This window comes from Xyrauchen texanus, chromosome 7 (genome assembly GCF_025860055.1).
Source record: "Xyrauchen texanus isolate HMW12.3.18 chromosome 7, RBS_HiC_50CHRs, whole genome shotgun sequence".
Classification (NCBI taxonomy): domain Eukaryota; kingdom Metazoa; phylum Chordata; class Actinopteri; order Cypriniformes; family Catostomidae; genus Xyrauchen; species Xyrauchen texanus.
Genome location: NC_068282.1, coordinates 419,980 through 447,636, shown reverse-complemented (window position 1 = coordinate 447,636; position 27,657 = coordinate 419,980). Strand labels below are relative to the sequence as shown.

Below are 27,657 nucleotides of genomic sequence, written 5' to 3'. Positions count from 1 at the left end.
CTGAGATCAGCCGCCTTCACTGCACCATAACTGCAGAACGCTCTGCTCATCTGATCCGGTATCAGCGTTTTACGGATGGGCGTGTCCTGTCCCCTGCGGCCCCGCCCCCTGCTGTCGTCATCACAGCTGCTAGCTCCGTCGGTTAGCGTGCTTGCTTACCTCAGTGATGTGTTGAGGATGAGACAGCAAACATCTGAATGAAGCCGTTTCACCGTCTGTACCGCGAATAGAGACGAGATACCGGCGTCAGATACGAATAAACCGCCGTGTGGGATAATTTCTGTGGATATTGAGCGAATAAAAGCGTTCTGAGGTGATGACTGTTTATGATTTATACACCGGCATTGAGCTGCAGCTGACGTGTGTCACACAGATCAGTGTGTGAACTTGTGTAAATATATCAGGAGTGATGATGATAATGGGTATAGTTTGTGTTTTAAAGACTGAGCAGTTAGCCAGCTGGGGCTTTTAATGTGCTAACCGGGAGATAGCTGTCGTTAGTCTGCTGTGAGGGCGACATTATTGATTATAAATACTCATTTATCATAAGCAGTGCAGTAGGACGTGTCAAACTCGTGCTTTGTCAATGGGGACTATAAGTGATTTACTAACGACGTCATCGCACAGACTCTAGTGTATTCACTCCACTGTATTTACCATATTTACATCCTTATCAAGAGTGAATTTCACCACATGCATCACTCAGACTCGCCTGGTGAGACGCCCTCGAGCAGGAGGATGTCCCACCCATCTGTGTTCGCTGGCCGCAGGGGCAGTAACCCCACCAGTGGTGCCATGGTCAGTATTAACTGCCCTGTTGCCCCAGCCGAAGACCATCAGACGGCCCCCACCGGCTCTTCATCCCCTGGACCGCATCACCCACCCCACAGCCTCAGCATCCACCCTCAGGGTCAGAATATTGGGGCACAGGTCAAAAAGAAGAGCGGCTTTCAGATCACAAGCGTCCTGCCCGCGCAGGTGTCCGCCAGCGCTAATAACAGCATTGCGGACGATACCGAGAGTTACGATGACATGGATGAGTCCCACACGGAGGACCTCTCCTCATCTGACATCCTCGATGTGTCCGTTTCTCGAGCCACGGACACGGGCGTTCCTGAGAGGAGTTCTTCCGAAGAAACGCTGAATAGCTTGCATGGAGGTGAGACTCCTGGGGTCACCTCGCCTAATGAACCGGTCATGCATCACCCGCAGCAAGGGTACATGGCTAATGGAGTCCATCATCATGCTCATCATCAGCCTCATGGACATCACAAGGAGCAAGGGGCTCGTCCTGTGGCAGCCACCCAAGTGAGGCCTGCGTCATTGGCATCTACGGGTGGCGTTGCGGCCCAGTCAAGTGGACGATCAACCCAAGCTGCTGTTGTGGACGGTGGTGGAACCGCAGCAGCAAGTCACCCTGCAGCTTCAACAGGAAGAGTTCTGCGTTCTGCGACAGAGATTGGAGGTGGATCAGGGCCAACAGGAAGTGCATCGGCTGCGGTGACAGTTCCACCTGCACAGCTACCACCATCAATGCCAACTACGACCCAAACTCCGATGACTGCAGCTGCCACAGCGTCTCGTTTCAGGGTGGTCAAACTCGATTCCAACTCCGAGCCGTTTCGAAAGGGCCGCTGGATGTGTACAGAGTATTATGAGAAAGACACCCCGTCTGGAGACACAACAGCAGCCGCTCACAGAACTGTGGAGACCATTATTCAGTCTGAACATGAGACCACGAGTGGCAGTTCTTCTGGAAGCACTCTCAGTGGTGGTGGAGACGTCCAACAGACATATGCAATGCACACTACTCTTCCCCCTCAAGATCCGAACGCTCACACGATACTTCAGCCCACTGTTGCCCCCTCTATCAACCCCCACGTGGTTACTCAGACAGGTATGATGGGCACTGAGAGTTCATCTGCCCCCGTTAGACCCCAACAGCCGGTATCCTACACCGTAGAGGGCCAAATACCCCAAATGCAGAGCAGCTACCCCACTAACGCGAAACCCGCCTTGTCTGTTGCCCATAGTGGAATGCCACCAATGGAATATGCCCAAATGCCCACAGCTCAACCTCTCCAGAATCCTCAAATTCAAACTGCAGTGTCGCCCCGAGCGGCTCCAGCTCCCATTGGCATACCAGGACTTCCAGTAGTTCCTCAGCCCCCATCTTCAAGACCGCAGGTTCCCGGCCCTCAGATGGGGACCGTCACCCCTGCCCAACAGCACCCAGAACAGCAGCAGCAGCCTGCACCTCCGCTGTCTTCATCCACAACTTCAGTTCCGTCTGGATCTAACATGCCTTCATCTGCAGGAGCGCAGTCACTGTTTCATGGAGCTGCGATTTTGGGCCGTCCCTCAGTACTGGGTCAACAGGGAGCACAGCTTCCCCCGTCAGGTGTCTCCTACAGCGGCTTGAGTGCTGTGACGGCCTCACAGCTGGAAGATGCCCACCGCCTGTTGTTACAGCATCACCCGCTGCTCGCTCTGCCACGACTGGCCGCAGGAGGAATGACTGGCCTCGCTGGACAGGTGGGAGCGGATGCAGTTGCCACTCTGGGACAAGATGTCAGTGCTGTAGCCGTCTTGACTGGTGCAGATGACGACAGGTAAGAGTCATATTTTATGCTTTATAGATCCGACTAGATCCCCACTTAACCTCTGTATGGTTGAGTATGAAGTCCGATATATTGGGCCACTTATTGATCCAAATGTGGCACAATTTACCTGAATTCACCGTATGTTTTGATGGCAAACAAGACATTTAGCAAATCAAACAGTTTAAAACCAATTTAACCTTATCATGAAACACAAGCAGAACAAATCTGTTGTAAATTAAGTAAAACAATCCTTATGTTTTCCCATTTAAGTCTATGGGAGGATTTTAAATAATTGTTTTACATTACATTGTTTTAATTTACATTAAATGTGTTCTGCTCGTGTTTCATGAATAAAAGCCAAACTTCCATTGTCTGCGCTGCTGATCGGATCGTGCACAGTCTGCACAGACATTCTGCATGTGGCGCAGATTTTCTCGACACGTGGCATTCGCTTGCGATCTAAAGAGTGGCTTACAGTACCTTTAAAAGTGTTCTCAAGAATTTCCACAAGAAGTCAAGCTGACCATTGGATTAGCCACACCCCCTCTTCCTAAAGCCCCCCATTGAGAAAAACACAAGCAAAAATTATTGGAAAAAAAAATAGCAGCAAAATAGCGCCCTCAACTGACAATTGCTATGAGCAACATGGCATTAAAATGTCATTAAGACTCAATCATTCACTGCAACTACAGTACAATATTAACCGGAAAATAACGCGGCCCACGGACACATTTTTGATTGCTGTTTAGAGTCTAGAGCTGACACGGAGACCAAATATCTTTCAGGGAGTAGGACATATTTTTACATGCCTTTACATGGAAAGGAAATTAGCTTACAGCATCTTAAAAAGTCAGAGCGCTTGACTGTGTGCGAAAAAACAAAGTATACCTGAGCCTTAAGGCCCATTTCCCCCCAAGTTGAAAGGGTGAATCTGATGTAGAAATATCTAGGTCATAATTCACCCTAACCCTAAAGTCAGAATAAATTTTTTTATAAGTTTTTTTTGCATTGTTTCATTATTTTCATGAAAATTAGGCCAAAGTCTTTCTATCAAGTCGCTGTCGGCCATGTTTGGAACACTCTCGGGAGGCTATTTTGAGTCATGCCAGTGCAACTCCTCTATACATGTATGGAGAAAGTCCAAACTCTCCGAAACGGTTGGTCAAGATTACGATCAAAGAACATATTTAAAATCAGCAGTAAAATCTGACAACACTGGTATCATAAAGTGTGCTTCTGTATAGCTAATGCACACTCGCACTCTGGAGATGATTGACAGGTGATGTCTGTATCTGAAAGGTGATTGGCTCTTTACCTGTGAGGCGGGACTTCCTTTCTACCTCCGTTGACTGCTGTTGGGTGTTCCGATTTCTCCCATTGATTTTAATAGAAGTGACCTGTCTCTGCTAAACAGTCTCTGATTAGGCACAGTTTTACACCCCCAAAATTATTATTATAGTAATAATGCAATGAAAATCATCCTGTCCGGGCACAATATTATATTTGAATAAAATATTATATATTTTTTAAAATAATATTATATTCATTACAATTGATTTAAATGATGATTTATTTGAATATTAATATATTTATTTACAATATTTTTTATTTTAAAAAGTGTACATATATACTTTCACTGAGCACTTTATTAGGTACAGCTGTACATCTGATTATCCAATCAGCCAATCGTGTGGCAGCAGTGCGATGCATAAATTCATGCAGATACTGGTCAGGAGCTTCAGTTAATGTTCACATCAACCATCAGAATGGGGAAAAAATGTGATCTCAGTCATTTAGACATTATTTAGCTTGTGAGCGGTGTGGAGCGAGTTGTCACTCTGCTCAAATATTCGCTCAAGTTCAAAGGTCATCGCTCCACTCCTCGCTCATAAGAGCTCTATTTAACCCGTGCTAATCGTTCATGTCAGACTTTTTGCGGGCTGCGCATTCCCACACCGGTAAAGGTAATAGTCTTTTACCTATCAAACGCTCAGTAAATAATAACCCCTGTTATACTCATCCTGTGCGAATTGACATGTTGGTGAAAAGCCAGTGAATCTGCCCCATCCAGCCTGGGAACTCTTTAACTCCGTTTCTAATGTTCGTCAAGTGTCTGAAGTGGATGTTAGTCATTGAGAAGACACCAGAAAATGAAAACTTCATCTAACACTGGCTGTTGCGTTTGGGCTGACGCATGATTTCTTTTGATTAGGAAATTTAGAAAAGTACACGAGTGCTAATTTTGCGATATGAGCACAGCAATATATTTTCCGAGGGGGGCAAGTAAAAGTACATAATGTGAAAAGATTGTAGATATTTTTAATTCAAGAGTGTACCGTAGGATTAGTGGCTTGCTAATGAAACCAGTTTTGTTGTATTTTGCCTGATATTCAAGTCAATTGATGGTAACTCAGATAACCCCCTTGTACAATTGCGGTGATCAGAATAGCATCTCAGAATGCACAACACGTCCAACCTTAAGGCGCATGGGCTACGACTGCAGTCTCTTTATTAAGACCATAGTGTTCCTAAAAAAGGGCTCAGTCAGTGTATATATACCATTTTTCATAATGTGTAATACTTTACATATTCTGGGTGAATATGACCCAGAAATGTTACCCAGGCATTTTATTTTAAATTTTCTGTGAGCTTCTCCTTAAACTGAATATTAAAACAGTGGTTTCATAAATGCGGTTCTGTTTGTGGTCAATGTTGGGTTGGTCAAACGTCAGGACACATCCCCGATCTTGTCTGTCTTTCCTCTATATATGCGCTCTTTCTGTGTCTCGATGTCTCTTTCTTCTCAAACTCTTCCCAGTTTCCTGTGTGTGCTTTCACATTTGAAAGTTTACAGGAAGTGTGTCTCCTGTCACCGGTAAGGTCAGGTGTGCCCCGTGGTGTAACATGTAACGGTTTGATCTGCATAGAGTAATGCTTCTGTCATTGACTGCAGTGAGTGTGTCTGGGTGATGAAGGCACCAATGAGAGTGGCCTGTCTGGTTGCCATAGCGACACATCTGCAGCTCTGTTTGTGACTCAGCAGAAGCAGCGATTGTTATTCTTGCGAAGCTGTTGTGATGCTTCTATGTGATCTATTGTAGAATTGATCACACATATGGCATGTCTGGTATTGTCGCCTGATTTCTCTCTTGACGCTCTGCTTCATTTCACACTGATACAGCAGCTCATCCACTGCAGCAGTTATGTGAGGGAGTTTTCATGCAGTGCAACACTTGCAGCTGCAGTAAATGTTGATCTGCATTGGCACTGATTGATTTCTGCATCTCAAATCATCTGAGGCAGGTGTAAAACTGTGGGGAATGTCAGCTATAAATGCTCGCAGTAATTGTCTTTTGTGTCTTTGAACATCTTCAAATGCTTGATCAGCTGAATCTCTTCAGGCCCCTAAATGAACCCGCTGACCTCCATGATGTCGCCGATGTCAAGTAACTAAATACATCTGGACTTTCTGCTTGTTTCATAAAAAAATCTCTTTATTTTTACTGTTTCTGACCAATTATAAACTACTATTTATTTATTTTTTTCAGCCAGTACAGACTTGCTAACAAACACGTTTAGACTTTGTCATGCCTGTTTGGCAGTGTTGGGGAGTAACGGAATACATTCAATGGCATTACATATTTATTTATTTGTATCCCCATTTCTCCCAATTTGGAATCAAATCAATCAAATCACTTTACTGTCACTCAACCATGTACACAAGTGCAACAGTGGGTGAAGTCTTGGGTGCAGTTCCAAGCAACACAGCATTATGACACTTACAATAAACATCTGATTTACACAACATCTGTAACACAACACACTATACACCTAATAATGTACAATATACAGTGTACACAAAATAAGACGTCTGTATACAATAAAAAAAACACTGTGAAAGAACCCCATTGAGCTTTTGTGGGATCAGCTGGACTGTAAGATGTGTGAGAAGTGCCCGACAAGACAGTCACATCTATGGCAAGTTCTACAGGAAGTGTGGGGTGAAAGGTCAAGTGCTACAGGAAGTGTGGGGTGTAAGGGAAAGTGCTACAGGAAGTGTGGGGTGAAAGGTCAAGTGCTACAGGAAGTGTGGGGTGAAAGGTCAAGTGCTACAGGAAGGGTGGGGTGTAAGGTCAAGTGCTACAGGAAGGGTGGGGTGATAGGGCAAGTGCTGCAGGAAGTGTGGGGTGAAGGGTCAAGAGGTACAGGAAGGGTGGGGTGAAAGGGCAAGTGCTACAGGAAGGGTGGGGTGAAAGGGCAAGTGCTACAGTGTGGGTCAGGTGAAAGGGCAAGTGCTACAGGAAGTGTGGGGTGATAGGGCAAGTGCTACAGGAAGTGTGGGGTGAAAGGGCAAGTGCTACAGGAAGGGTGGGGTGAAAGGGCAAGTGCTACAGGAAGTGTGGGGTGAAGGGTCAAGTGGTACAGGAAGGGTGGGGTGTAAGGTCAAGTGCTACAGGAAGGGTGGGGTGATAGGGCAAGTGCTACAGGAAGTGTGGGGTGAAAGGGCAAGTGCTACAGGAAGTGTGGGGTGAAAGGGCAAGTGCTACAGGGTGGGTCGGGTGAAAGGGCAAGTGCTACAGGAAGTGTGGGGTGAAAGGGCAAGTGCTACAGGAAGTGTGGGGTGAAAGGGCAAGTGCTACAGGAAGTGTGGGGTGAAAGGTCAAGTGCTACAGGAAGTGTGGGGTGAAAGGTCAAGTGCTACAGGAAGTGTGGGGTGTAAGGGAAAGTGCTACAGGGTGGGTCGGGTGAAAGGGCAAGTGCTACAGGGTGGGTCGGGTGAAAGGGCAAGTGCTACAGGAAGTGTGGGGTGATAGGGCAACTGCTACAGGAAGGGTGGGGTGAAAGGGCAAGTGGTACAGGAAGTGTGGGGTGAAGGGTCAAGTGGTACAGGAAGTGTGGGGTGAAAGGGCAAGTGCTGCAGGAAGTGTGGGGTGAAAGGTCACATGAGTATCTGGACAAACTGACCGCTAGAATAACAAGGATCTGCAAAGCTGTCATTACTGCACATGGAGGATTTTTAGAAGAAGTTCTGAATAACACAACAGCTTCATAATAACAGCGCCATTTTTTTAATTCAGTACAGTTGTATGTAGTGTCGCAATATTCACAGATAGCAGAGGTATCCGGCTGAACTCTGTGGTGAAGCGGCTCAGACTCGGAGCACAGGTCAGGGTCTGTTCAATCAGACAAAACAACAGACTGGAACGGAGTGCGAGGATCCCGAAACACACATTTCTAATTTGAACATCTTTCCTGACAAAGCATTTAAACAACTCATAATCTGAGAAACGCTTATAAGAGAGCAAGGCCAAAGACCTCCACCAACTGTAAGGGGCTGTTCACACCGAACGCTTTTGCTACCATCCATTTGTTTTTCTATGTGACATTAATACTAATCACATGTTGAACAGATGAGATAAAGCTGACCGAGTCTCTCTCGTTAACATGCGCTAATTTACTGTCACCGTATGTCTTGGGCTACTTCTACATTAATCCGAATGCATATGAAAACTGTGTGTATGTTTTTGAAATGGTCTCCATTCACAAGCATTGTCCAAAAGTTGCTCGTCCCCCTTGCATGTACAGTCTGAAACGCATTTGTCCTCGTGATCCGTCGCCAGACACCAATTCGGAGTAAACTTTCTTTCGCCTTTTGTACAGACTGTACATATCACATTGCGTTCCTTCAAAGTAACAGTCATTTTTTAACAATGCTATCAAAGCGAGTATCAAGTACAACAGCGCCACTATAACCCGGGCAATCCAAATAACATGTAATATTTCATTTGTATTGTTTCTGAGCTTTTTGAGTAAGAGGTAAACAAATCAAGAGGTTGTAAATCAGAATCGAATCAAATCAGCAGATCGGTGTCGATAGCCAGCCCTGCTCATCAACTCTTCTCGTACCGTGAGCTCGATTGATCCCTCGTAATATTAACAGCGCAGGTGATTGTCACTCGCAGTCAGTCTGAAACAATTTAATGGTTTAATATGAGGAATATTCCACATCTATGTTACAGTTGAAGTCAGAAGTTACACTTTAGCCAAACAATTCCTGACATTTAATGGTAGAAAACATTCCCGGTCAGTTCAGATCACGACTTTATTTTAAGAATGTGAAATGTCAGAATAATAGTCGAGATAATTATTTATTTCAGCTTTTATTTCTTTCATCACATTCCCAGTGGGGCAGAAGTGAAAATACACTGTTAGTATTTGGCAGCATTGCCTTTAAATTGTTTAGCTTTAACTTCCTGTCTGATGTCTTGAGATGTTGCTTCAATATATCCACATCATGTTCCTTCCTCATGATGTCATCATCTATTTAGTGAAGTGCACCAGTCCCTCCTGCAGCACCCCCACAACATGATGCTGCACCCCCATGCTTCACTGTTGGGATGCTGTTCTTCAGCCTTTTCCCTCCAAACATACCGATGGTCATTATGGACAAACAGTTCAATATGTGTTTCATCAGATCAGAGGACATTTCTCCAGTCAGATCTTTGTCCCCATGTGCACTTGCAAACTGTAGTCTGGCTTGTTTATGGTGGTTTTGGAGCAGCGGCTTCTTCCTTGCTGAGCCTTTCAGGTGATGTCCATATAGGACTGGTTTTGCTGTGGATCTAGATACTCGTCCACCTGTTTCCTCCAGCATCTTCACAAGGTCCTTTGCTGTTGTTCTGGGATTGATTTGCACTTTTCACACAAACTACGTTCATCTCTAGGAGACAGAATGTGTCTCCTTCCTGAGCGGTGTGATGACTGTGTGGTCACATGGTGTTTATACTTGTGTACTATTGTTTGTTCAGATGAACGTGGGACCTTCAGGCGTGTGGAAATTGCTCCCAAAGCTGAATCAGACTTGTGGAGGTCCACAGTTGTTTTTCTGAATTCTTGTCTGATTTATTTAGATTTTCCCATGATGTCAAGCAAAGAGACACTGAGTTTGAGAGGCCTTAAAATACATCCACAGGTACACCTCCAATTCAGCACACCTCCTATCAGAAGCTAATTGTCTAAAGGCTTGACATCATTTTCTGGAATTTTCCAAGCTGCTTAAAGACACAGTTAACTTAGTGTATGTAACTTCTGACCCACTGGAATTGTGATTATAGTCAATTAAAAGTGACACAATCGGTCTGTAAACGATGACTCGTGTCATGCCCACAGTAGATGTCCTAAACGACTCGCCAAAACTATAGTTTGCTAATGTGAAATCTGTGGAGTGATAAAATAATGAGTTTTAATGACTTCAATGTAAGTGTATGTAAACATCTGACTTCAAATGTAGCTAGATAAACATTTGATGGTGAATTTTCCACTCAAGTAAAATCGTTTATATGCAAGCTGTGCCAGATGTTTTATTATGTAGATGCTCGTATGAATTTGATTTGAATCTCTTACATCACTTACATCAGTGAGGGTCAGACAATTATTCATTAAATTCAATTTAAACTATGTTGCATAATGCAGTTCCAAATAAACTGGCGAGTTGCTCAAATCACTCACCAAAAACCATTTTCACTTGCGTGATGTTTGGACTTTTGCTCTTAACTCCACACTGAGCTACCCATTTACTATAATGATGATAAAGTCAAGTCAAGTGGTTTTTATTGTCGTTAAACCATATACAGTTAGTACAGTACACAGTGAAACGAGACAACGTTCCTCCAGGACCATGTGCTACATACAACAACATAGGACAAACACAGAACCACATGAGACCACACAGACTAAATAAAATACCTGTATACCTATATAAAGTGCACGTGCAAACGTGTGCAAAAAGTACGGGACAGTACAATAAATTACTAACAATGAACAGGACAATAGACACAGTAGTGCAAAAAGATGACAATTTCTAAAAACTTAAACATACATACTATGAGATATGATATATGTATCTCATATGTTCTATGCACATAGCAGTTATTGAGGTAGCAGACAGTTATAAAGTGACAGTAATTAAAGTGCAACTCAGGACACGTGTGTGTGTGTGTGTGTGCGTGTGTGCGTGTGTGTGCGTGTCAGTCCAGTCTCTGAGTATTGAGGAGTCTGATGGCTTGGGGGAAGAAGCTGTTACACAGTCTGGCCGTGAGGGCCCTGTATGCTTCGGTACCTCTTGCCAGAAGGCAGGAGGGTAAAGAGTTTGTGTGAGGGGTGTGTGGGGTCGTCCACAATGCTGGTTGCTTTGCGGATACAGTGATTTGTGTAAATGTCTTTGGTGGAGGGAAGAGAGACCCCAATGATCTTCTCAGCTGTCCTCACTATCCTCTGCAGGGCTTTGCGGTCCGAAACGGTGCAAGTCCCAAACCAGGCAGTGATGCAGCTGCTCAGGATGCTCTCAATAGTCCCTCTATAGAATGAAGTGAGGATGGGGTTGGAGATGTGCTTTCCTCAGCCTTCGAAGAAAGTAGAGACGCTGCTGGGCTTTCTTGGTGATAGAGCTGGTGTTGAGGGACCAGGTGAGGTTCTCCGCCAAGTGAACACCAAGGAATTCGGTGCTCTTGACGATCTCCACAGAGGAGCCGTCGATGTTCAGCGGAGTGTGTTCACCTTGTGCTCTCCTAAAGTCAACAACCATCTCTTTTGTTTTGTCCACATTCAGGGACAGGTTGTTGGCTCTACACCAGTTCGTCAGCCGCTGCACCTCCTCTCTATATGCTGACTCGTCGTTCTTGCTGATGAGACCCACCACGGTCGTGTCATCGGCGAACTTGACGATGTGGTTCGAGCTGTGCATTGCTGCACAGTCGTGAGTCAGCAGAGTGAACAGCAGTGGACTGAGCACACAGCCCTGGGGGGCCCCAGTGCTCAGTGTGGTGGTGGTGGTGGTGGTGGAGATGCTGTTCCCAATCCGGACTGACTGAGGTCTCCCAGTCAGGAAGTCCAGGATCCAGTTGCAGAGGGAGGTGTCCAGGCCCAGCAGGTTCAGCTTTCCAATCAGGTGCTGGGGAATGATTGTGTTGAATGCTGAGCTGAAATCTATGAACAGCATTCGAACGTATGAGTCCTTATTGTCTAGGTGGTTGAGGGCCAGATGGAGGGTGGTGGTGATGGCATCGTCCGTTGAACGGTTTGGACAATACGTGACACACGGTCACGGGCTGCTCATCCCTCGAGCGCACACACTTAATGCAGCTAGACTATAACATGATTGCTCGAGACTTATTGAATCATAATATATGTGTCAGTGTGTCAGTGTCCCGATATGGCGCTGACATCTTGGGACTTGAGTCTACGCAGTTGCGATTTCGGGACCAGACCTGCGCAGTAGTGAGCAGGAAGTAAAGCCGCGAAATCAAGGCCCCGCCCTCACTCTCGCCGAATCAATCACAAGCACATGCCCCTTTTGACTTATGACGGTGTGAAATAATGAATTATAGAAATGTAGATATTAAATTTAAAGCTCCAATCTCCTCAGTCCTCCGAAGATCCCGAAAAAAAGTCTGTTGGTGCTTCAGTGACTACTTCGCTCAGAGAACCTGTCAATCACAGCTGTCAATCATGATGTCACATTAGTGTTTTTATAGCATCAAATAACTAAAAACAAACTTATTTTAAAAACAAACACTTGAAATGACATCAACGTGATAGAAACGACAGTAAATGACAGAAACTATCTTTGGAAAAAAGATATGTGAAGTGTAATTTAATTGTTTAGTTGGTCTCACGTCCCGTTGAATAACATGGGGAGGCGGGGCTTATGACCTATACTAGGACCAGCCACCGGGGGGCGATCGAGACGTTTTGGCTTCACTTTTGAGGGCTTGTGAGGCACACTTGGTTTGATGCGATTGACTCATGGAATTTATACAGTCCAAAAGTCTGAGACAAAAGTAAAAAAACTTGTAATTGGCACTTCTGTTTGATTATTTTCATCACCTTTTGCTTTAATGACTGCATATACTTGAGCCAACATGAACCAAAGCTTCAATCTGACCGTCTGGACAAAGAGTTGACATGTCCAATGACTTACCTTTGATCAGTCACCTAGAAATAGTGCCGAATATGAAGAATACTGAGGAATACAAGAGGAAGAGCCACATGTCTCTTATTCTTAATAATGGTGCATTTCTCATCCGGGATCAGGATTTTGACTTAATTGTTTTAATGTGAATAAAGGAACATTTCTTGTTTCAGCATGATTTTTAATTCTGACCTTTCTTTTGTTGGACAGGAAAGCTGGCTTCATACCATGTGACCCACATTTGTTTTTCGACCATTGAAAATGGGTTAATGCCGCATTGAGAGCTGCATATCTCTGGTATTTAACCATATAGAGCCTTGACAATGAATATACAAAAGGGGAAGTTTGTTCTGAAGCAGAATCCCAAAATATTTTGAGATCTCTTTAATACTTCTAGAGTTATAGGAACTCCAACTTTGGAAAAACAACACAAAAAGGTTCTTTTCTCCATTTTTGGGATCGCACCATTGGCATGTAATGCAACAAGAGGTGCTGAGCTCGACTGATTTTGTGAATAGATCCACCAATCTCTGTGTAACAATAAAACCATGATGCTCACACCTTTCTAAGGGTACTTTTTTGACCTGTAGTTTTGCTCCAAAATTATACGCGAAAATTGTCACTTTTACCCCAAAGTACAAAATAGTGATTACTCAGTAAATATTAAATCATGACATGTAATATTTTGTCTGTCATCATCATTTATTTATCTTTTTACACATAAGGCATGAACAAAATCAAAAATGTAAGCCGGGGATATTTCTGAAATGTGGTTTATTTGACTTTGAATCACCTTTTTCCTTCATAACTTCATTGTTGAAAATCCAATAATGTGTTGTCAGATGTTTGGACCGGACTGCACATCCTCGTGACCATCAGCTGATTCAGTACTGAACTAAAACCGTGTTGATTGTGTCAACACTGACCAGTTTTCGCACATCCTAAAGACTCTTACGGTTACGCAACGTTCAGACAAGAAGGCCGATATGTGCAGTGTTGATGCCCTGACCGATGCGCTCACATGTTAGTGAGGATGCTGGTGAAGGGGATTATGGGCAGCAGCTTACATGCATCACTGATTTCTTTCTCATTATGCATTAAAGTACTTCATCACAGACATGCTGTTACAGTTCAGATTAAAACACTATACGTGTGCACGCATGCCATCTCTCTTGTTCTTGTGTCCTGTAACCCGTTCAGATGCCCGCTCACGTGCCCAGCTGTGTCTTTGTTCTATAGATGTGGACGTCGGACTCATGCTGTGTGTGCGTTACACGAGACATGCTGAGAAATGCTCACTATTTACCATTTCATGCAGAAAAGAAATGATAACATGATTTACTGTGAATTAAATATACATGATATGATAATGAGGAGGTGGGGTCTTGGAATAGGGTGTGTGGTCCAAACTGGTCCTCCTGATTGGCGGACAGTTTTAATCTTCAATGGTTTATGTAACAGTAGCTGGTCATGTGACAGCAGTGACATCACCTCCTCTGTTGACAGTGTTTGTGTGATGAGCTTTGAAAGAGCTCAGTAGAACAAATAACCCCTCACATACACACACCTTTTCATGTGGCGTCTTGTAACGAGGCGCTGTGTGTGAGGAGTCACGGTGGACATCGGGGGTGTTTTTCGGGTGGTTGGTGGTTTCCTGGTTTGCGTGGAGCATTTGATTGACACCTCGATGAGAGAGACGGTTCTGCTGGAAGATAAAGGCCCTAAAAAGATGATGAATTTCAGACTGCTGTACTGGGAACTGCAGCATCACAGGTAAAACCTACCCCTAACCCTACCAGCACTGAACGACTCGTCGTCGTTGTTGTTGTTGTTGTTTGTGTGCGCGTGCGTGTGTGTTTCTGGGCTAATGGGTAACTGGGTCAAAATGAAACACAGACTTCACTTTATCAAGAGACTTTCTGATCCTCAAACTTGTCTTATGCTTTCAGATGCGTCTCTAGGAACATTTTGTACTCGTGATCTGTGCTCATGGCATTAATTATTAACTATTTAGTGGATTCTGATTTTAAAAAGTGGAGTGATTATTTTTAAGGATCCAGAATATTCTATAAGTCTTGTATTTGTCACCTGCTTGTAATGAATTTGCATTGAAAAGTTCTTTCTACATGTCAGTTTCAGCTAAACTGTGCGTCTGAAACATTTGTGTGTACTAACGTAATAGGATAAATATAAAGGTAAAAAGTATCATATTAAAATGGGTATTTTTTTCTGATAAATTTACTCCATTTAACCAGAGATGTGCAAAACTACCAATTTTCATAATCGCCAAGTCTGTGGGTTGTCTGGACATCTAGTCGGATCCTAGAAAAGTATAATTTTGCATTCTAGAGGGATATATGGATGCATAGTGCAGCACTTCAACATGACGACTTACAGATATCCATCCATCCATCTTCAACCGCTTATCCGAAGTCGGGTCGCGGGGGCAGCAGCTCCAGCAGGGGGCCCCAAACTTCCCTATCCCGAGTCACATTAACCAGCTCTGACTGGGAGACCCCGAGGCGTTCCCAGTTCAGTGTGGAGATGTAATCTCTCCACCTAATCCTGGGTCTTCCCCGAGGCCTCCTCCCAGCTGGACGTGCCTGAAACACGGCCAAACCACCTCGTTCTCTTCAGCCGGTGTCACACACGCACCGGTTCAGATTCAGAATGGTAGTGGGGAGACATCCCGTGTCATTCCCACTTTCTCTCCACTTCCCTGTTACATGGAGATCGGTGAAAGGAGTACACGCATGACTCCCTTTGCCGAAATAAAGTTGTTCTGAACCGGCTAGTGAGATGTCGGCTTTAATATACTTTAATGAATTTATATCTGTCATGGAGTTGCATCATAGCAGTACTCCTGCGTAAACAATCATAACACTACAGAAAGTAACTTTCCTCTCAGGGTTTGCCGTAGAAAGCGAATGCCCAAATGGAGCTTAAGTGAGAAAATTATTTGTTGACTGTTTTGTCTGTAATTGCTCCTGTTTTCTTTTTTTTTTTTTTTTTCTCCCATTTTCTCACCAATCTGTAACGCCCAATTCCCAATGGGCTCTTAAGTCCTCGTGGTGGCGTAGTGACTCAATCCGGCTGGTGGAGTACGAATCTCAGCTTAGCTTCACGCTATTCTCCGCAATCCACGCACAACTCACCACACGCCCCACCGAGAGCGAGAATCACATTGTAGCGACCACGAGAAGGTTACCCCATGTGACTCTACCCTCCCTAGCAACCGGGCCAATTTGGTTACCCCATGTGACTCTACCCTCCCTAGCAACCGGGCCAATTTGGTTACCCCATGTGACTCTACCCTACCTAGCAACTGGGCCAATTTGGTTACCCCATGTGACTCTACCCTCCCTAGCAACCGGGCCAATTTGGTTACCCCATGTAACTCTACCCTCCCTAGCAACCGGCCCAATTTGGTTACCCCATGTGACTCCACCCTCCCTAGCAACCGGGCCAATTTGGTTACCCCATGTGACTCTACCCTCCCTAGCAACTGGGCCAATTTGGTTACCCCATGTGACTCTACCCTCCCTAGCAACGGGCCAATTTGGTTACCCCATGACTCTACCCTCCTAGCAACCGCCCAATTTGGTTACCCCATGTGACTCCACCCTCCCTAGCAACCGGGCCAATTTGGTTACCCCATGTGACTCTACCCTCCCTAGCAACCGGCCCAATTTGGTTACCCCATGTGAGTCTTCCCTCCCTAGCAACCGGCCCAATTTCGTTACCCCATGTGAGTCTTCCCTCCCTAGCAACCGGGCCAATTTGGTTACCCCATGTGAGTCTTCCCTCCCTAGCAACCAGGCCAATTTGGTTACCCCATGTGACTCTACCCTCCCTAGCAACCGGCCCAATTTGGTTGCTAAGGAGACCTGGCTGGAGTCACTCAGCACGCCCTGGATTCAAACTACACAGACCCCCTTTTGCTCTGTTTTCTACATTTCTATGTGAATGATCATAATTTGAGTGACTATCGATGTGTCTGGTGTGGACGGACGGATAGCTTGTTGCTGGCATCTTATCGCCTCTGGTTAGGACGAGGAGTTAAAGGTAACCGGAGTGTTTCAGGAAAAGCTCAGAACTGAAGATAATATTGCGGGTACACAGTTCATGACATAAAGCAGTTGAAACCTTTTTACTGCAACTATTACGTTATACATATACAAGGACCCGAAAGCCGTTGCAGAACACAGTTGATCGCTTCACGCTCGTATCTGCTGGTCCGGCCACTAGTTGAGATTTTTACATGACCTGCCACCATTTTCACTGGACTGACCACAAAAAAAACATACTTTTAATTTTTTTAGCCATGTATTATTGCATGTATACTGTATGTGCCAAAAATAATCTTTAAATGTTTCAGTAAACAATTTTTTTCTTTCATTAATCATAAAATTTTCTTAAAAATATATATTTTTTTTAAATAAAACTAGTTTTAAAATTTGCAACGATAGCTGGAAGTTTTACAGGAGTGATGTAACTCCATGACAGCTATAAATTCATAACCTTAATTTGGCATATGATGCAAAATATAACCGATTTGTTTTTACCCAGCCTTATTTTTTTTAAATGGAATGCTCGTAATAAAACAGGAACATAAAACAGGAACATAAAACAGGAACAACTGATGCTGCGCTTCATCTTTTGACCGACAGGTGGCGCCATTCTGCTCATTCTCACTGCTTACATGAACACACAACGCCTGTTACATCCAAACCAACATCATTAGAGCTATTGCGCCTGTGAAATCAGTGTTGTTGTTTTTTAGATAATGTAATGTTGTAGTTGCACACACCGATTGTGTTAGCAGACAGTTCGGTAAACGACTTCTCGTGTCGGTTCTGTTCGGCTCACATGTTCTGATCACACATAAGCAGCAGCAGGTGAGGGCGGGGCACTGCACGGATTATTCAAATCTCCCACTGTCTCAGCCAAAGGCGTGCCGGCCCACTTTTATTATGCAAATGTATATTGTTTTTTGTTTTGGGCGCTGAGAGTTCAATAAAAGGTGAATATTCAGGAAATCAAGCAGGTTATTATTATGAACGATCATATCGTGATCTGGACTAGTCGATATTGCTCTGAATGTTAGTCACGGATGAATAAATGAATTGTGTTTCTTCTCTTCACAGTTCTTCAGGAGCCAGTGTGGTCGCCATAGACAACAAAATCGAGCAAGCCATGGTGAGTTTGTGCAATAAAATCATCTTTATTATAATCAACATTATGAACTTTGTGCCCACTGATCGGGAACATCATCTTTGCATAAGCAGATGTGATGATGATGATGATGATGACATGTTTACATTGTGTTTCATGACATGTTTTGATTCAAATGAAAGTTTGAATAGTGAGATATTGTTGTACAGAATCTGTCAAACCTGCTTCAGCAAGTATTGATCCTGAATACCACCCCTGCTCTCCTAGGCAACCAAATTGGGCCGGTTGCTAGGGAGGGTGGAGTCACATGGGGTAAACAAATTGGGCCGGTTGCTAGGGAGGGTAGAGTCACATGGGGTAACCAAATTGGGCCGGTTGCTAGGAAGGGTAGAGTCACATGGGGTAACCATATTGGCCCGGTTGCTAGGGAGGGTAGAGTCACATGGGGTAAATAAATTGTCCCAGTTGCTAGGGAGGGAAGAGTCACATGGGGTAACCAAATTGGCCCGGTTGCTAGGGAGGGTAGAGTCACATGGGGTAACCAAATTGGGCCGGTTGCTAGGGAGGGTGGAGTCACATGGGGTAACCAAATTGGGCCGGTTGCTAGGGAGGGTGGAGTCACATGGGGTAACCAAATTGGGCCAGTTGCTAGGGAGGGTAGAGTCACATGGGGTAACCAAATTGGGCCGGTTGCTAGGGAGGGTAGAGTCACATGGGGTAACCAAATTGGGCCGGTTGCTAGGGAGGGTAGAGTCACATGGGGTAACCAAATTGGGCCGGTTGCTAGGGAGGGTGGAGTCACATGGGGTAACCAAATTGGGCCGGTTGCTAGGGAGGGTGGAGTCACATGGGGTAACCAAATTGGGCCAGATGCTAGGGAGGGTAGAGTCACATGGGGTAACCAAATTGGGCCGGTTGCTAGGGAGGGTAGAGTCACATGGGGTAACCAAATTGGGCCGGTTGCTAGGGAGGGTGGAGTCACATGGGGTAACCAAATTGGGCCGGTTGCTAGGGAGGGTAGAGTCACATGGGGTAACCAAATTGACCCAGTTGCTAGGGAGGGTAGCAACCGGGTCAAGGAGCTTGTGTGAACCCTCTAAACGGAGTAGAATAAAGTGCAGTTGTGATAAAATCGTAGTTATAATCACATGGACAGAAAACAATGTTGCAAATGGTTCCTGGTTTTTTTATTTCAAGATGTATCAAAACTTTATACAGATTTTTCTATATTTTTGACTATAATTTGGAAAGTGTTCAGTCGTGTTCTGTCAGTGATACTGTGGATGAGCTTTATGTTCTGTTATGTTCTCGTAGGACCTGGTGAAGAGTCACCTGATGTATGCGGTGCGTGAGGAGGTGGAGGTGTTGAAGGAGCAGATAAAGGAGCTGATTGAGAGGAACTCTCAGCTGGAACAGGAGAACACGCTGCTGAAGAACCTGGCCAGCCCCGAACAGCTCGCTCAGTTCCAGCAGGAGGTCCAGACGGACTCCCCGACCTCTGGAGGTCAGACCGGACCCTTCACACAGAGCCAGGGCCCCGGCCCGACCGCCTAACCACCTCTCCATGAGCGACTCGCTCCAGACGACGAGACGCAACCTGACGAAGACTAATGGATACTGTGAAGAGACTCTGACACAGTAAACATGCTTTACCAGAGCTTTACCTGCCTCAGACAATCACTGCTGACCAGGATGGGACACACGTGACTTCCTGTGCAATCTGGGCTTGACCAATCGCATCGCGCATGCCGAACAGGACCCTCGTTTCAAGTGTTGTCAAGATCAGCAGGAACCGTGATGTGAAATCGTGCTGCTGTTGCTACATTCTCCTGTTTGTTTTGTTTTATATATCTATCATATGAAGTTTCAGTATGCTTTCATATTTTTGTTACTGGTTTTATTTCTTTACTTTTATTTTTGTTGTTTTGTTTTCTCCTCTTGCTGTATGACATGAAAAATAATGAGCACTTTGTAGTGGACACTTGTCAATAAGACAACAGAATAGGGAGCAACTCATCTGGAACGAGAGAATCTGAATTGAAACCAGTTTCTGTGTCTCTTTATGATGTGGGAAGGGGTTAATGGTTACGGCACAGTGTTAAACCCTTGATAGTGCACTTCTTTAAACTCGTGAGGTGGGATATAACGTGACTGGACTGTGGAACGGTGACTTATGTCATGAAGTTTCAGAGTTGAATTGCACTATAGGGTTGTGATATTCATACGGTCTGTTTCGCTGAAGAGCTGAGCGTGTGTTTATTATCTGACAAACACGCACAGATGTCCAGCGAACGAATCAAACACTCATAAACGCTCATAGCAAGTTCTAAGTGTCAGTTCTGACCGTACCATTCTGTGCATGTTTCCTTCAATGTGACGTCATACAGTTGCACTAACAGTTGCACATTGACTTAAAAATAAAACGAAACCGAAATAAAACTCGGGTCCTGTCGTGTTATTTGAGTTCTGTTGTAGTCACGACTGTAAACAAACCCAGAGATTATCAGGACACTTATGTGAGAGATTGGAACAACCGACGGATGTAGAATTTGTGTGTATGTTTGTATATGTATGTGTGTGTGTGTGTGTGTGTGTGTGTATGTGAGAGTGTGTGTGTATGTGAGAGTGTGTGTGTATGTGAGAGTGTGTGTGAGTGTGTGAGTGTGTGTGTGTGAGTGTGTGTGAGCGTGTATTTATCACTTTGTGGGGACCAAATGTCCCCATAAGGATAGTAAAACCCGAAATTTTTGACCTTGTGGGGACATTTTGTCGGTCCCCATGAGGAAAACAGCTTATAAATCATACTAAATTATGTTTTTTGAAAATGTAAAAATGCAGAAAGTTTTCTGTGAGGTTTAGGTTTAGGGGTAGGGTTAGGTTTAGGGGATAGAATATAAAGTTTGTACAGTATAAAAACCATTATGTCTATGGAAAGTCCCCATAAAACATGGAAACACAACATGTGTGTGTGTGTTTGAGAATGAGTGTGTGTGTGTGACAGTGTGTGTGAGTGAGAGTGTGTGTGTGTGTGTGTGTGTGTGTTTGAGAGTGAGTGTGTGTGTGTGAGTGAGAGTGTGTGTGTGACAGTGTGTGTGTGTGTGTGTGTGTTGGCATTGAATATAATGTTAATGTTGTGTTTGTTAATCTATTTAACAGTTTTAGCAGAAGTGACAACCGCTTGAACATATCGAGTGTTGTGAGAAAATGACTAATGACTTTTGTGGTCAATCATAATTTAAGTTGGTTTATCGGTGAATATTTGGCCATTAATGTGATGTGAGTGAGACTGTATAGAGACTGTATGTGTTACTGTATATTCACTAATGTAAAGTCACATGACACTATAGCAAAGGAATGGCCAAATGTTCAGAATAAACAGAGAAATTAATCTTTGCCATATTATGAATGTTTTATATGTGTGCTCAGCTATTCCTCTGCAGTAAATAAATCATCAGTGTTTTATAATAATGATTAATCAGTCGTGGGTCACTGATCTCATCCACTTCACTGCCACCCAAACCCCCCGTCCTAATTCTGTGCTGACATCTAAAGGTAATTAAGCCCGTTCACACGGACGCTCTTTCATATCAGCTCTATTACCTCATCTTACTCCTACAAGTCTAGAAACATGAACACTCAGCTGTTTACTGTGTTCAAACACGGCCATGAGGCGTTTACTGGAGAGAAAACATCCAAACATACATCAACCGCAGAGAGAACGGATCACAGCGACACATTTAACAAGCTACAGATTAATACAGACGATTCAAACATTTCATCAATCACTGAACTCAATACTGATTTATAATGTAGCTGTACCGTTCAAAACAACTATACACCTGTCATGCCAAACGGCTCTGCATTACACGGCAGAGGAAGTGAGGGATGTTCAGGCTGTGCAGCGTCCTCTAGCTGACTCTTCAGATCCTGCACCTCTTTCTCCATGTGAGTGATGTCACTGCAGATCTGTCTGTGATTGGACTGAGCTTTATTCAGCTGACAGTGAAGACGTTTAATGATGGCCTCACATCTCCGGTGCTGGATCTAGAAGGAAAAACAGTATGAAGCATTTACCCAAGTTTCCATTGATCGGTATAAATAATGGAGGTGTTACCTCCCCCAACAGCCACGCCCAGAATCTACGCCCCTTGCTCAAGCTCCACCCAGCAGTCCGTCTTTACCTCGATTTCTTTCTTGAGCTGTGACTGAGTCTCTTGCTCCCGCTGCAGAAGGGCTCTTCTCTCAGCTCACAGTTTGTCTGCTCTGATGAATATTTCCCTTTAGAAAGTTGATTTCATTCTGGAAAGAGCAAAATAAACCACATGACTCACAACATTACACTTACAGAGCGCAACAGTCTGGATCCAGAAGTAAAAATCGCATTAATTTATCCCAGAGACTAATTGATTTCCAAAGATAACATATAAACCTTTAAAGACAGACCGACCATGAGCAACAAGGCTGTTTATGAAAGTTATATGCTACTGTTGAAGCATCCATCTGCGTTATTCAACATCATTATTTAAAAATCATGTTTGATAGCAGAATTCATGGTAAACAACTACATTACCCATAATACAACAGAGAAAGATCCACCAATCAGAGGATCACGGTCAATGAAACCCACGAAACAAGCCTCGGAGCGACCGCCCACTCCCATGACACACTGTGAATGATGTAATCGCGTCTCTCTTCACCCTTAAACTACTGATATATCTGAACATATCGGGATATTCTGCAATAAACTTCAACTATATTGTTTCTATACATACGGTAAGTGCACAATCTTGTCTCTTTGTCTTTATGTCCGATTTTCACATTCGATTTTCACCTCAAAACAAAGTTTGTGATGTTGTGATTCTCCTCGGAGCTGGTTGAACTGGTTCATGGTGCACAACGCTTTAATGAAGGATTTTATTCAAATACTTCTGGAACACAGACGGATGAAAAAGTGGGCGGGAACTGTTGCGCTCTATAGTCATAGTCAAATACAATAGTTCATTTAATTTCAGTATTTTGTAACAAATTTAAAACTCCATGAAATCGTGGGCCTGACTATCACCCCTGGAGTCCAGGACGTACTGAGTGACTCCAGTCAGGTCTCCTTAGCAACCAAATTGGCCCGGTTGCTAGACAGGGTAGAGTCACATGGGGTAACCAAATTGGGCCGGTTGCTAGGGAGGGTAGAGTCACATGGGGTAACCAAATTGGCCCGGTTGCTAGGGAGGGAAGACTCACATGGGGTAACCAAATTGGGCCGGTTGCTAGGGAGGGTAGAGTCACATGGGGTAACCAAATTGGCCCGGTTGCTAGGGAGGGTAGAGTCACATGGGGTAAATAAATTGGGCCGGTTGCTAGGGAGGGTAGAGTCACATGGGGTAACCAAATTGGCCCGGTTGCTAGGGAGGGAAGACTCACATGGGGTAACCAAATTGGGACGTTGCTAGGGAGGGAAGACTCACATGGGGTAAATAAATTGGCCCGGTTGCTAGAGAGGGTAGAGTCACATGGGGTAACTAAATTGTCCCGGTTGCTAGGGAGGGTAGAGTCACATGGGGTAACCAAATTGGGCCGGTTGCTAGGGAGGGTAGAGTCACATGGGGTAACCAAATTGGCCCGGTTGCTAGGGAGGGAAGACTCACATGGGGTAACCAAATTGGGACGTTGCTAGGGAGGGAAGACTCACATGGGGTAAATAAATTGGCCCGGTTGCTAGAGAGGGTAGAGTCACATGGGGTAACTAAATTTTCCCGGTTGCTAGGGAGGGTAGAGTCACATGGGGTAACCAAATTGGGCCGGTTGCTAGGGAAGGTAGAGTCACATGGGGTAACCTCCTCGTGGTGGTGATTAGTGGTTCTCTCAATGGGGTGTGTGGTGAGTTGTGTGTGGATCGTGGAGAGTAGCATGAGTCTCCACATGCTGTGAGTCTCCGCGGTGTCATGCACAACGAGTCACGTGATCAGATGCGCAGATTGACGGTTTCAGACGCGGAGGTGACTGAGACTCGTCCTCCGCCACCCAGATTGAGGCGAGCAACCGCGTCACCATGAGGACCTACTAAGTAGCGGAAATTGGGCATTCCAGAACTCAAGAAGAGTTTTGTGGCATTTAATTGATGTCTGTTATGTTTTATGTCATCTATATGCTAGCACACATCTTAAAGTTCACTTACACAAACATATTTTACATTTGCAGCCTTTCATCTGGGAATACAGACCAGAAATATTGATGACTCATCTTGCACTCGGCACATGAAATAATATTTAAGCCTATTTTAAAGATTTACGCATTTCAATTTCATAGCAAATTTCCATCAAATTGATTTGATAAACTTATTGAACATTAGTTTAATTTATTTGAGTGAGAAGTGCATCCCAATGGCTTGACCAATCAAATACTCTCTTGAATGACCATGCCCCGCCCCCAAATACCACCTACAACAAACGAGCAAATCATGATTCAAGTCTGTAACAAACTAAAGGAGGATCTATTCAGAAATATATCAACGCAGGAAAGAAAACTGCACTCATCATGGGGTCTGTGTGACAAACACAACGTGAGTAATAAGATCAAGTGTTGTTGTGTAATAACTCGTCGTTTACACCTGAGCTTGACGAACAGCATTTCCTACAGGATTCTGTAAATCCACTTTGAGTTCCTCCAGCGTGTTCCTCAGTTCAGACACCTTCTGCTCTTTCTCCAGTAACTCTTTATAAACGTCTGCTCGACTCTCCACCAGAGAAACAGACGTCCTGTAGTTCTTCATTATAGTGCGGTATGAGTCGTGTCCAGCGAGTGCAGAGCGAGAGTTTTCCATCTCATCCTCGATGGAGTTTCTGAGATGGAAGTTTTCCAGTAAGATGGTCTGTGTGTGTGAGTCCAGACTGATGATGTTGCTCTGAATCTGCTCAACATCACAGTGAACAGCATTGAGCTGCTTCTCCTTCAGCTTTATATCAGACGACACACACTCACAGCGCTGATCCAGATCTAACAGAGCAGCCTGTGGGAAACATCACAAACACTGTTCAACCTCTTTACTCTTACAGTGACCTCTGACCTCTGATTCCCACTGTATGTGTCTTTCTTCAGTTTTATTAACCCCATTATTTCAGCAGTATATCCAGGATGCCTGATGTATATGATGGTATAGATTGTGTGTGTGTTGTGAGTCGACACCTGTAGTGTGTTGTGTTTGTGTTGTGTGTGTGTTGTGAGTCAACACCTGTAGTGTGTTGTGTGTGTGTTGTGAGTCGACACCTGTAGTGTGTTGTGTGTGTGTTGTGAGTCGACACCTGTAGTGTGTTGTGTGTTTGTGTTGTGAGTCAACACCTGTAGAGTGTTGTGTGTGTGTTGTGAGTCGACACCTGTAGTGTGTTGTGTGTGTGTTGTGAGTCGACACCTGTAGTGTGTTGTGTGTGTGTTGTGAGTCGACACCTGTAGTGTGTTGTGTGTGTGTTGTGAGTCAACACCTGTAGTGTGTTGTGTGTGTGTTGTGAGTCAACACCTGTAGTGTGTTGTGTTTGTGTTGTGTGTGTGTTGTGAGTCGACACCTGTAGTGTGTTGTGTTTGTGTTGTGTGTGTGTTGTGAGTCGACACCTGTAGTGTGTTGTGTGTGTGTGTGTTGTGAGTCGACACCTGTAGTGTGTTGTGTTTGTGTTGTGTGTGTGTTGTGAGTCGACACCTGTAGTGTGTTGTGTTTGTGTTGTGTGTGTGTTGTGTGTTGTGTGTGTGTTGTGTGTGGACACCTGTAGTGTGTTGTGTTTGTGTTGTGTGTGTGTTGTGAGTCGACACCTGTAGTGTGTTGTGTGTGTGTGTTGTGAGTCGACACCTGTAGTGTGTTGTGTGTGTGTTGTGTGTGTGTTGTGAGTCGACACCTGTAGTGTGTTGTGTTTGTGTTGTGTGTGGACACCTGTAGTGTGTTGTGTGTGTGTTGTGTTTGTGTTGTGTGTGGACACCTGTAGTGTGTTGTGTGTGTGTGTTGTGAGTCGACACCTGTAGTGTGTTGTGTTGTGTGTGGACACCTGTAGTGTGTTGTATGTGTGTTGTGAGTCGACACCTGTAGTGTGTTGTGTGTGTGTTGTGTGTGGACACCTGTAGTGTGTTGTGTGTGTGTTGTGTTTGTGTTGTGTGTGGACACCTGTAGTGTGTTGTGTGTGTGTGTTGTGAGTCGACACCTGTAGTGTGTTGTGTTGTGTGTGGACACCTGTAGTGTGTTGTGTGTGTGTTGTGTGTGGACACCTGTAGTGTGTTGTGTGTGTGTTTGTGTTGTGTGTGGACACCTGTAGTGTGTTGTGTTTGTGTTGTCTGTCTCTGAGCTCTATAGTTTGTTTCGCCCCCTGCTGGAGAACTTCCGCTAGTGTTTCAGACAGAGGAAACTCCGGCGCCCTGAAAACAAACAACAGGTTTGTGTGATAATTATTCATTGATGTTGGATATTGTTTTAATGAAAATCGATTTTTTTTTTCCTTCAAATCGATTTGAAGCATGGAATTCAGTGACTCTTGCGCGATTTTAAACTTGATTTGCATCGTGTTGTTTTTGTATCTCTCACACTAGCGTCGAGATAAACAGCAAGTTAAGCGAGTTTTGTTTTTAGTGGTTTTCCTTCGTGTATTTCTGGTTATAAATGAGAATTTAGTATATTTCCCCCAGAAATACAGCTGATGAACTGTACCTGACAGTGTCCATTATTGTGTTTGACGGAGGAGCGCGATGATGAGGGTGATGAGGTATTTAAAGGGACAGTGCATCTAAAAATGAAAACCTTCATAATTCACTCTCATGTCATATCAGATGTGTATGACTTTCTTTCTTCTGCAGAACATATATGAGGATTTTTAGAAGTAGTCGTAGAAGAATATTACAGTTTATTACACTATCTTCTGTTCTAATACTCGATTCTGATTGGCTGGAATGTGTGCGGTTTAAACTGTTGAATGCACCAGTAGTTCCAGTCAGTTTGAATCCTCGTTCGAAATGAGAGCGCTGTTTGTAACCATAGCAACATCACATTACAGAGTAAACAGAGTGAACTACAGCAACTGAAAACATCTCCAATCATGGAATTCAACTTGTTTTGTGTTAAAATCGTTTAATCCCTTACCTATAGTGCAGTGTTTCATAGCTGTCTGAATGTGCTTTAAATACATTAACAAATGTGAAACAAATTCAATGTCACCATGAAACAGTGTCAGGTGTTTTGATCAGGTAAGAACTAATCAAGGATTTGATGGCACAAACACATACTTCCCATTATGTAAATAGGAGTTTTTTTTAAAAAACTATTTAAGGTGAAAATAGCAGAAACATCAAACGACACGGAGCAGTGATATTAGATCTATCCCTACATGAAGCACAAAAGCACTTGTAACCAGGACTTTCACCATAAATGAGCTTTTTTCATCTTTTAACATGGTGATATTATTCTTGGTTAGAAATGAGAGAATATGAGACACCTTAAATCACAGTGAACACTTCCACTTGTTGAAATGGCATCATGCTATGGCAAGCCGTTTTAACTTTTAGTCATTTCCAGGATATGAATTCTTAATATCAACAATTCAATTTTCACTAGTTAAGATGATAGTTATTGATATCAGGAATTCGATATCCACTAGTAACAATGGCAATTTTTGATATCAGAAATTACATTGTTACTAGATGAAATGTGAATTCTTGATATCAACAATTGAATTGCTACTAGTAAAAATTAAAATTTTTGATATCTGAAAATGTATTTATGATATCAATATAATTTCAGATATCTAAAATGTCTTTCATTTAGTAACAATCACATTCATGATATCAGAAATTAACATTGTTACTAGTAGAAATTCAATTGTTGATATCTAGAATAGACATTTCAACTAGTAACAATGTAATTCTTGATATCAAAAATAAAGGTTT

The 27,657-nt window shown here is 43.9% G+C and overlaps 2 protein-coding genes across 2 annotated transcripts; one reads left to right on the top strand and one right to left on the bottom strand.

The window, feature by feature from the left end:
* The first annotated feature begins 155 nt into the window (after nt 1–155).
* LOC127646784 (TSC22 domain family protein 1-like) lies at nt 156–20,700 on the top strand. The gene is made up of 3 exons (XM_052130667.1): nt 156–2,612; nt 17,721–17,772; nt 19,063–20,700. The coding sequence occupies exons 1-3, from the start codon at nt 694–696 to the stop codon at nt 19,300–19,302; spliced, it is 2,211 nt and encodes a 736-aa protein (XP_051986627.1). The 5' UTR covers nt 156–693; the 3' UTR covers nt 19,303–20,700.
* Nucleotides 20,701–21,401: 701 nt separating this feature from the next.
* Nucleotides 21,402–26,439, bottom strand: LOC127646809 (coiled-coil domain-containing protein 122). Its single transcript, XM_052130713.1, is given in 6 exon segments — nt 21,402–21,792; nt 21,930–22,004; nt 22,006–22,047; nt 24,353–24,751; nt 26,031–26,136; nt 26,426–26,439. Coding segments are annotated over 6 exon segments (849 nt in total). The 3' UTR covers nt 21,402–21,579.
* Nucleotides 26,440–27,657: the final 1,218 nt, after the last annotated feature.

What these genes read in the sequence shown, in the direction of transcription:
- LOC127646784 (XM_052130667.1), top strand. Translation starts at nt 694, where the DNA reads ATGCATCACTCAGACTCGCCTGGTGAGACGCCCTCGAGCAGGAGGATG. An exon ending in ACTGGTGCAGATGACGACAG is followed by an intron (nt 2,613 to 17,720) that starts GTAAGAGTCATA and finishes TTCTCTTCACAG; the next exon opens with TTCTTCAGGAGCCAGTGTGG. An exon ending in ACAAAATCGAGCAAGCCATG is followed by an intron (nt 17,773 to 19,062) that starts GTGAGTTTGTGC and finishes ATGTTCTCGTAG; the next exon opens with GACCTGGTGAAGAGTCACCT.